This window comes from Seriola dumerili, unplaced genomic scaffold (genome assembly GCF_002260705.1).
Source record: "Seriola dumerili isolate Sdu_G_001 unplaced genomic scaffold, Sdu_1.0 BDQW01000219.1, whole genome shotgun sequence".
In the NCBI taxonomy this organism is placed as follows: Eukaryota; Metazoa; Chordata; class Actinopteri; order Carangiformes; family Carangidae; genus Seriola; species Seriola dumerili.
This window is the reverse complement of record NW_019174474.1, coordinates 421,985-433,062: the sequence shown is the minus strand read 5'-3', so window position 1 is coordinate 433,062 and position 11,078 is coordinate 421,985. Positions and strand designations below refer to the sequence as shown.

General features: G+C 41.1%; 1 protein-coding gene across 1 annotated transcript in view; it reads right to left on the bottom strand.

Annotated features, from left to right (window-relative positions):
• The window catches only part of LOC111228547 (multiple epidermal growth factor-like domains protein 11), a 51,972-nt gene extending 41,353 nt beyond the window's left edge, over positions 1-10,619 (bottom strand). The window contains exons 1-5 of the mRNA XM_022754506.1: positions 10,513-10,619; positions 9,001-9,102; positions 8,450-8,550; positions 3,992-4,084; positions 3,809-3,829 (exon numbers count right to left, since the gene is read on the bottom strand). Of these exons, the coding sequence (XP_022610227.1) occupies positions 3,809-3,829; positions 3,992-4,084; positions 8,450-8,550; positions 9,001-9,102; positions 10,513-10,619 (424 nt within the window). The remainder of the gene's footprint in view (positions 1-3,808; positions 3,830-3,991; positions 4,085-8,449; positions 8,551-9,000; positions 9,103-10,512) is intronic.
• Positions 10,620-11,078: the final 459 nt, after the last annotated feature.

Sequence of the window (11,078 nt, the reverse complement as noted above, 5' to 3'; positions counted from 1 at the left end):
CACACACACACACACACACACACACACACACACACACACACATATACACACACACACACACACACACACACACACACACACACACATACACACACACACCCACACACACACACACACACGCACACAGTGAATTCTGTTTAATCTGTCAGATTAATGGGGAGAGAAGTTATGAGAGAAAAACATTAAGTATAGAGACACTTGGAGTGATGCGTTTAGTGAGAGTAAATCTGTGTGAGCATCTCTGTACCTCTCAGTGTAATTCACGGTCTCTTGGTCTTTGACAGCGATGCATGTCAATGTCCTGCTGCTGTGGGATTGGAGAGGAACCATATGGCTCAGATGCATTTCTGAGAATAATGTGTACCTACTGATGGGTGCCAGAGAGAGTCCTCACAAGGGTGTTTCTCAAGCCAAAATGAAAGGACGGTTTCGGTCTAGTTACTCTTTCACATTGCATCTGCACCGTTCAACCCAGAAGGTTAAAAGACTAATCGCTGATTTAAAACCTTAATAATAAAAAATCTTACTGTTTTATTTGACAATCAACATAAAATAAGTAGCATGTAGCCGCCGCTGTCCACTGCAATATCCCATAAACAAGCATTCATAGGCCACATTCATCAATTAACTACGTGTATGCACCCACAGCAGTGGCTGCCTTCCTATTTGAATAAATTAGGGAGGAATATGTTACTTCATGGACCACGGCTGACCAACCACATTAGATTTGGCTATTAAGTGTGATAGATTTCTTCTTAGAACACAAAGGATGCTTTGCGGTTAACAAAGCTAAACTACTCCTTGGACTTTTCAGATATGCATCTTGGTAGCATTGATTTATAGAATCTCTGCACAAGTGGGCGAACGTTTCCACCACAAAAAGGAAAAGGAAACTCGGAGATGGCAGAGAGAAGTAACTGTAAAATCAAACTTCCGTATTTATGCACATTTCTTATCCCTGAGCACTGGGGACGTATCATTATCCAACTGAAGCACATGAAATCAATGATAGTGCTTCAATGCACATAATATTTAACAAGTGATGGCAGTCATAGCTAAATATACCTTGTACATACAACATCTATCTTTATCACTATTTTTATTTGAAAGCTGTTATTACTGTAGCATATAGTGACCCTGTGTGACAGACTCATAAAGAGGGACTAAATCACAAGTGCTGAAAAGTACACAGAGATAGAGGCTACGTCATTTCACTGCAACTTTAGAAAAGGAAAGTCTACTTTTAAATCCAAGAAACTCATAAGAGTCTGAAAAAAATTATATAGTTTTCATTCAATAAACTCATAATATTCTACAATGATTTGATTTCCCATTTCATCTCATACTGTGTTGTTCTTTTTACAGCAACATATACTATATTTGTTGCAAACTACAACCAATAATATCACCACATTGGCAGAACACAGTCCTATGCTTCAGTAGACTAAAATGACTAAAGACATGCTGTTCAGCCCGATAAGCAGAGCTCTATCTATCTGAATTGTGCCGCAACAATTGCTGCTGTCCCTGTTTTATTGTGCCTAATATTTTTTCATCATTTAGTTTTTTCTTTTTCTTTTTTTTTTTTACATGGTGCAAATCCTACAGAGAACAATGTTGTTTTTCAAGACGAACCCTACTGACAAAACAAAGTATACACAGTGGCACAGAGGAGACAAGCACAGTGCATTTCAATATAAAAAGAGCAGAAGGCAAAGTGACAGAAAACACAAGCACAACAGAGAAAAACAGACAAAACCCCCCCCCAAACATTAACAGGTACATGTCACCACACTCATTTAATACCCTGAGCTGTTAAATGAAAAAATAAAAAAAGTAAATAATAATTTCATTATATATGACTAGAGAAACATGTTCAAGACCACATACCACAAACACGATACACAGGCAATCACACCAACCAACAGCAACAATTAATCATTCATCACTCTTCTGGGAGAACGCAACCTCAACTCTGACTACTCCAAATCCACATGTGATAGACGTAGAACAACACAACATTTGCAAACAACAGTCAACAGCAAACATCCCGTGTTGCTGTTTTATCTGTTGGTCACATCTACCAGTGTGTCCTTGAGAAGACACCCCATGACTCCAGGGAGGTCACAGGGCAGGTCTGGTCTCAGTGGGACAGTTGCCTCAGGCCAGGGAACAGGATGAAATGTTTTCTGGCTACAGCAGGTGGACACCAGCAGGTGAAAAACAGGCGATATCTTTCTGCAGCCTTCACCACCCCTCCCAAAAGAACTTACTGAATCTCTCCCACCTTATCGCCTTCTCTTTTCTGGCCACAAACAGTCCGACTCTTTATTTTCACCACCTGACCCATATACAAAACTGCTTCCTGGTGGGTGCTGCTCCAGAAATGAGGTCCAAGCCTTTGATCCAGCTCCAGATCACTGGCTGAAAGACTGTCACTTCAGCTTTAGGCCGCTGAGCATCCCACGGCAGCTCTTCATCTCAAAGCCTGGGCGACACACTTTTTTTTTTTTTTTTTTATCACATTCACACATCCTTCGTCATGTGACCAGCCCATTCTGCCCTCTCACCAGCTATCGTACCACAGAATTGGCTTTTGTGCAATCGCAGATACCTCAACTCAAACACAACAGTGGTAAAGTAAACAGCAAGTAAACCATGGTGTTGACTGTGTTAGCACTGAATAGATGTTAATGTGTGCTTTTCAGCCTATGTGAGCCATAATGTGATGGCTACATCCACTTACATGAACGCTACTAAATCTCACTTCACCTATCTTTGCTGGCTGAAAGTAAAATTTACAGTGAAAGACAAAAAAAACATGCTGAACCATTTACACGAAGGAAAAAGAGGGCAGATTTAATTTAAAAATTGGCACGCATTCCTCATTTCTACAGATGAAAGCTCATAAATGAAAAAGCCTGGAATCATGCCTGGTATGGAAATCTAAAGTTATGAATAATGCCTCTGTCTCAATCATCAAGTCTGTTTTAATAAGGTGGATTAGCCCAGCACCTGCAGGCTGAAAGGCACACACGGCTGCACTCCTAACCAACCAAGAGTGGGACAAGAGTCCCTGCGGGCCCTGAACCTCACATCCTCCTTGTTGGACCCTCACCAGTCTGTGGGAGCGAGCAGTAGCAAACAGCTCAGCCTTGTCATTTATGCCCATGAATCCACCTCCAATGGACCGGCGCCGCACAGAGAGCAGCTGATTTACACACAGTTGCTAATCAGTTGAATGGCTCTCTTGCTAATGAAAACTCATAGATCTATACAATAACACTACTGATTTGATTTTTGCTCCCATTAATCATTCCTAAATATGCAATAGGTAATAACAGTTAAATGCTACAGGGAGCAGACAGTTGAAGAATTTGGGGTCAGAAAGATGGAACCTGGGTCATTGCTATCTCCGTCCTGACTTCCTGTTTTCAAATTCACTATTTCTCCGTAGACATATAAACATCACAAAGGTATAAATAGATTCCATCCTCTTTGTCTGGCCCCAGTGACGCTCCAGCATTTAGCTGATTGCGGGACGGATAGCCCGAACTCCACCTTCCCAGCCAGCTCGAGATGCTGAATTAACCCCAGTAAACAGAAAGGCCACTGCAATGGTTTGTTTCAGCTTGGCATTGATTCATCTTTCCACTGAACAAGTCATAGGCATCAGTCTAATCATGATTAAGACCATAACAGAGAACTCGGTAGACACAGGGGGATGCAACCATCCATCCATCCGCTATATTCATCAAGCAAATCACTTCCACTTCCAGCAAATGAGAATGAATTCATTGTGACTTACCTGTTCCATTGGCTGTGTTTGCTAAGAAGAGAGGATACAAAGCTGAGCAGCTTTGAGATAGACGAACATTGAGGCAAAAACAGATTCACAGCAAAGTCTTATGGACTACCTGGCTGTGAACACCTTTTAGGAATAAATGAGTCTAAGTGACTGATTGTGGGTTTAGAAGTAAAGTGCACTCACCACTGGAGCAGTCCAGACCACCCCATCCGGGCTCACACTGGCATGTATCAGGAGACACACAGCGACCGTGGACACACTCCTCTGTGCACAGAGCTGAGACACACACACAGATGTTCCCTCATCAGTGCAGTTTATAATGGAGTTAACACACACAAACAGAGTGTAAAACATCATTAAACCACCAATAAACAGCATAACGAAAACCACCAAGATAACAGCTGAAAGAAAATGGCCCATAAAATTGAACACTCAATATCTCTCTAATACCATCAAGGGACTAAATCTTCTCCATGGCACTCATATTCAACATCCATCTTCACTGCTTGACACTGGGCTAAATGATTTCTTAGGAGATTGAGTCCTTGGTCAACATCTTGGTTTATCACATAGCTTTACTTTCCACAATGAGCTGTTATCAGCAGGCTGAGCCATGAAGGAACAAGCCGTAAATCCCCTCTAATTTGATCAGCCAGTGCTTTGTCATATAGTGATGCTTTAATGTAGCAGGTCCAGGCACCGCAGTGTTTACTAAGTGTGCAGTTTTCTTGATCATTCATATTGAGCAACACGGCACCCAATTGATTGGGTCGACATTAGTATTCCTGGGAGTGTGTTCACAAGAGTTGGAAGTTTGGTGCAGCTGGATAATAAAGTGACCTACAAGGAATTTTTTTTTTTTTTTTTTTTTTTTTGCCACAGCACCAGTGTGGTGTCGGGACAAGAAGGAAAAGTATCACAAAAATAGACACTTAGCATAAATAAATCTGTGGCAAGGTCATCTGGCCAGCAGGGTTAAAACAGTCAGGCTCTTATCTGAGGAAGGAGACAGTCAGACCAATACAAGGGGAGAGAAACCCTGCCTGATGGGAATCAGCAGTCCACATGGCCTGTTGAGAGATGATACATAATCCAAGGGCAGAAGAACCAACAGTCTGTCTTCCTATCTGATCAGACCTCATTCTACACATCATCCAAGTTCTGCATCTTTTGTTCTGTTTTTTTTTTTTTTTTTTTCTTGTTTTATAATCAAAAGTAAAAATAGGGCACGAGGACAGAATCTATGAGTTGTTTTTGTTTTTTAACAAAATAAGCCCTGGGGTGATTTTTCAGCTCTGTGTGCAACACCGTGGCACTCATCCTGCAGGCAGAGAGGTCAGCAAGAGCTGGCTGCAGGCCTGAACACTGCTACTATAGATTATCACTCAATCAGGCTTCGATTAGGATCCACCGCCAGCGGGAGAGATGCAGCAGGAGTGGAGAAAGAGGAGCGAATCCCAAACACCCACAAGCCGGTGCTAATCTCAGAAATGCTCCCAAGGCAAAAATGGTAAACCAGAGATTGAAAGATAATTCAGGGCAGATTTCTGAGCATCAGTACTCTGGCAGGAAACTGTCTAATTGCAGTAAGCCAGCAAAAAGAAAAGGGGGAAGAGCTCCAACATTTGTGCTGACGAAGGTGTGAGATCGACTACCTGTAATCAATGAGTCCACAGTATGCAGAGTATTCAAAGAGAAGCGGAGAGACGAATTCAATGTCACCATGATGAGTTGATTTCGTTTAGTTTCAATCAGCAAATTCTGATCAGCGAGAACAGGGAAATGCAAATGTGTCACATCCTTCAGGAAAAAAAAGAAATATGGAAATGAAGTTTTGAATATGGGAGAAAGGATAAAGCGCACCCTTCTCCTGAGATCTGAACCGGTGTACTGAAGGGATGGCATAATAAAGTAGGAGGTAGGTCTTTCATTTTAATTGAAATTCATGAATCACTCTGCTTAACTCATGTCTAAGGAATCTGTTGGAAAATTGAGTCTTTCATCTAGATAAAAGGCTAATCTAACTCATTATGCAGAGGTGTTATCAGAACGGCGAACAATGGAGCTAATTGGTGATTGTCATGCAGTGTTAATAAATTTAATATTCTTGCCCAGTCAAACTACAATCTTTTAAAATGTCTGATAAAATAGATCTTTATAGTCTCTACTCTAAATGTGTTTTGGAAGAGCGTAGCTGCAGTCAGGGAGAGAAGACCTACCTTTACAATTCTGTTTACGATTTCTGTAGTTGTATTGTTTTGTAGTACAAAGTGAAGTGAGAAGCCCGGAACAATGTGATGTAGCTGATGGTTAAATCAATCTAAGGGAGATGCCTACAGAACATATCAAACAATTTCCTCCAAAGCTTTTGCCACGTGCCTCTATGTAGTACCGAGATGATTTATTTTAAAACTACGTCTTTGAAGCATATAAAAAAAAAAAAAAAGCAACAAAGCCAAAATGAAAAAGAAATCAAAGGGCACAGTCCTTTCTGGAGAAAAATCTCATCATCTCCCCGTTCATCAAAACCCAAATGTGAAATGTGCTAGCATATTGCTGCCTGAAACTTTAACAAAACCCAACTAATTCTGCCGCCAATGCCGTTTTTAGAATTGTCTCGCAGCAATGGACGGGCAAGAGTCATGCAGGAGTCATCTGCCCTAAATGCTCTGCAAAAAGAGGGACTCACAGCCCTGCAGAGACTGTCAGCCTCTGAAGATATTACAAGCTGTTGTCATTAGCGAGCTCCTCTCACTTCCTCTTGCACAACTGTAATAATCATGCTTATTAGGAGGGAAATGAGTTCCTCACATCCGCTACATAGGCTAGTTACAGATTAAGGTAATAACTTACGACAGATCAAAGGTCACAGAATTAATAAAGACCTCTAGTCGGGGGCTTCAAGCACTAATTAACGAGAAACAGATCAAAGTTCAACTCATAGTGGAGAGCTTTGAGAAAATGAAGCAATCAAATCCAAATATGGAAGGAAATAAAACAACCTTAAAGATAATGTTGGCGATTCTGTCAGAAGTATTCTCCTTTTGCTTATTTGTGTGATAATTGTGGTTCATTCAAGGTCCTCATATCCCCATGATTCATTTAGCCGCTTCTCACTGGAGCTAATGTAAGTGTTGATGTGGTGCCACATAATGAAAAAAAAAGAAAAGAAAAAAAAGAAAAACACAGGCAGGATTAAAAGGCAAACACTCTTCAAACATTTCAGACTTTTAATTAAATCGACTTCATGGAAAATGCTACAGTAAACTAACAATACACAAGGGGAGGGATATTTTACATTCAGTAAACAACAAAGTGTCCAGAAATAGACGACTTGAGTAAATTTTGGGTCGATTTACTCTAACAAAAGGGGGCACCCTTTTGTCACTGCATGCAAAACAGCTCAGGGAGTACAAATCTCTTAATCCTGGTAGTGAGAGTGCTAGGATTAAAAGGGGTTGAACAGTTTGCAAAGGCAGCAGAAAGCAAAAAGCTGCCCTCTCGGCCCCTATCAACTCAGTCTCACCACTTCACCTGAAAGAGGGTTAAAGAGGAGAGTGGCTGTCTTCACTCTTAGCCCTATATATTATCAAAATAAAACCTATTGTTCATACAGAAGGGAGGCCACATGGGAGCGGCACCTCCACAGTTTAGAGATTCACCTGGTTAACACCCTGAAAAGACTTTTAATGACTAAGTACCTCCATTATTAGTCAACTGGTTAATGGATACATTATTGATCAATCTCCTTACGACCCCCAGATAATCACACCAGCTCTTATTCTTGGCCGGCTGGCTGACTTCCCAGTGCGCTCCTGCCCTGAGGCTAGTAAAGCCTAGACAAGGACAAGCTCTGCTGTGGTCAAAGAGCAAACCCACATGGCTGCAGTCACTGTATCAGTAACCTCCTCGTACTGCAAAAGATGTAGGAAAATATTAAAGTGTGATTCTAATCTTATTTAAAGAGAATAAAACATTAGGTAAGGAGAGAATATTTAAAATGTCGCTCTCACAAGCTATATGTTCTGTCTTTATTTGGCCAACATGCAAACATATTCAGTTCGATGTGCGTGACTAAAAATAGAAATTGATGACCATTAATGAAGCTATAAAAATGACAGTGAAGGATTGTTATCAGCATATTGCTCCAGTCCAATTTTCACGGCTTCTGCTCTTTTTATGTTATTGAACTCCAGTGTGGTTTTATGGCGGGTGCTGTACCTACTCAGTCTGTAACCAGCAGTCTTTAGGCTCGTTAATTTTTCTCATTGTTATACAACTTCAATTAAATGACTCTTGCAGTAAGAGTAAAGCAGGGCGCGGGCTATGGTGTAAAATGCTTTTCCTCCATGTTAAATCATGCTCAATCATCTTAAACTGAGTAAACTCACATGGATGCTAACAGAGGAGGTGGTGGTGGGGTGTTATTTGATGTTCATGATAAAGAGGATCAGACTGGGGTGGGGGTGAGGGGGGGGGGTGGGGGGGGGGCGGTGGCGGCCTGCAAGGAGTTGTAGCTTTAATCTGTAAGCACCAGAGTAAGGATCAATCCTAATATTTACTCCTTTTCTCTAAATGTCTAGCAGGCATAACCTAAAATGTCATCAGCGAGGACAAAGGAGTTAAAAAAAGGACACTCACGAACACACAAGTCTCCACTCTCAAAGTAACCAGGGCAACACTGCGAGCGGCGCCTATACATGGTCCTCACTCCCCGCCGGTAAGCCGTCTTATAGCTGATCCTGGAAAAACAGACACACCGAGAAAGCTACGTGATGTAAAGACTGACCATTTCTGAAGGGCAGAAAAACACAGATAGACAAAGCCATTTGTGCCAAGATATTTTGTTGTTCTGGATTATCAAGTTTATAAAGTAAAACAGAAGAAGAAGAATTAAAAGCCAGTGGAATTTTGTGTAAAACACCTGCTACATAAAAGTCAGCATTTGGGACGTGACTTTCTGTGCACTTATTTAGTTGGATGCCCACTATAAACCTTAATGGAGTAATTAAATTGTTTACTGTAAGATGATTACAGTCAGATCCAGGCTCTGATTACTTCACTGTCAGCCACATTAACAAGGACGTTTATTGAAGCCTTCAAAGACTTGGCTCTGATTTGGGGAAACGGTAGAGTTTGAGCCACAGATGAAATAAATGTGGGGACAAACAAGGAGACTCTTGTAAACTTACCTGTGCCTTGTGCATTTAAACCAGTTGAGGATGTCTGTGCATCTGGTGTAATAGATCTGGTCAAACGGGTGAGCGTAGGATTCCTGCACAGTCACAGCGTAGCTAAAAGACAGAAAAGCAAGGACACGTGGTAGAAAAGAAATACTGGATTTAAGAACTGTTTTGAGGTCATTTTTAATTCACTTGACTATTTCCATTTTATGCTGCTCTATACTCCAGCTCCACTACATTTCAGAGGAAAATAGTGTACTCTAGTTTACTCAACAAGTCCTCCAAATTACTGTACCTCCCTACATTTATCTGACATCTCTAGTTACTAGTAAGTCTTCAGAGTGGAGCAGTGTTTTGTCATGTTTCAGATGAGTTGTTAGCGGTTCAACCAAAACAGTGATTTCCCTAAATGTCGTAGATGGTTTTATTTAAACAACCATTTAAAAGGGGTTATATTATCCAATATTTCACAAAAAACAGCAAAGACTAGAAAAAAAAGTCCACAGAATAAGAACAAATTTGTGTAGCAGAACAGAACTCTCCCACTGATTACCTCACAGCAGGTCAGATGCATCTTTTGACCCTTTAGCGAGGCCCGACCCCCTCGGTTGGGACTGGATTAAACTGCTTGTATCTAGACTAATTAAAAACCTGCTCCACTTTGACCAACTAAAACAGTGAAATGATATTTGAAATGATACATTTTGATTGCACATTTTGAATGCAGCCCTTTACCTGTAATGGGATTATTTTTTTTACAATATCGCATTGGTACTTTTACTTGTAGTAAGGAACTGAATACACTGGTGAAAGACACTGTTGTAATCATGTTGAATGTAGCGTGGAATATAGATTTTCATCCTCCTTGGGAAGGGAAATACAACAACAACAACAACAACAACAACAACAACAACAACAACAAAAACAAAAAGAAGTGAGAGAAGCTTTTATGTGATTCACGTTAGTGATATATGCAGTCCTAGTCTAAGGATACTGGGGGACCACAAAGCCATGAAGACAGCCCACTTAGGGAATTCATTTTGATGCCAGCAAGGTGGAGCCGTGATTCTTAAGTACCCTCACCTTGGTCAAGCAATAATCCAGATAATATATCTTCACAGATTTCTTTCCTCCCCTTTGCATTGAAGACGGAAATTATTCCTGCTTATTTCTCAAAAGTGACACTGGCCAGCACAACTAATAATTATTCAGGCCCTATGGCTGTCATGATTGATTGGAATGAGAGTACACTGATCAATTTGCCTGCGTATTTCATTTGAAGCTGCAACTCCTCCAGTCTCTCAGAGCCTGGCGACTTGAGCTGTGTGAGATCAATACTGCTGTATGGACTTTGAAAATAGATCTGGAACTTTGGTGAAGAGCGGTTGTAGCAGGTGCATTGAAAAAGTTCCAGGATCGACAGCATCAGTCCTGGGAGCTGGTGTTCTCAGATTACTGCAGCTTCGCTTTCAAATCTAAAATTCAATGTACTGTGGTCAACACAAGAGGATACATGCTCACCTTTCCCAATGGCTGCAGACATTGGGGTCATCCGGGTTCAGACTCCATACTCCAGTGGCGAAGCCCAGGACAAGCAGCAGGGCCAGCAGGGCAACAGATGAGCCCATCTTTCACTCTGAGAGTGGGGAAAATAAAGATATATGTTGTGCAGGTAAATGGATCTATCCTCATATTGGTCTTTCTAATAAGAACTCATTTGTTCTTGGAAGTATTGTACCTATGGTAATTTAATAACATTTAAAGAAATAGCTCAACGTTTTGGGAAATTCAGTTATTCACTGTCTTCCCATGAGTTAGATCAGAGGCTCGACATTCTCATGTGTGTACAGTAAGTGAGATGCTGCGGTCAGCAGCTGGTTAGCTTAGATTAGCTGAGCTTCACATAGACTAGAAACGGGGGGAGACTGCTGGTGTCGCTCTGTGCAAAGGTAACAAAATCCACCTACCAGCACCTCCAAAGCTCAGACATTTAATTAGTGACCTTTACTATGTGTTTAGACAAAACACAACTGCATACATACACATAGTAAGTGAGCACAAATTTGGCTGGGGCAATGTAAACTGCG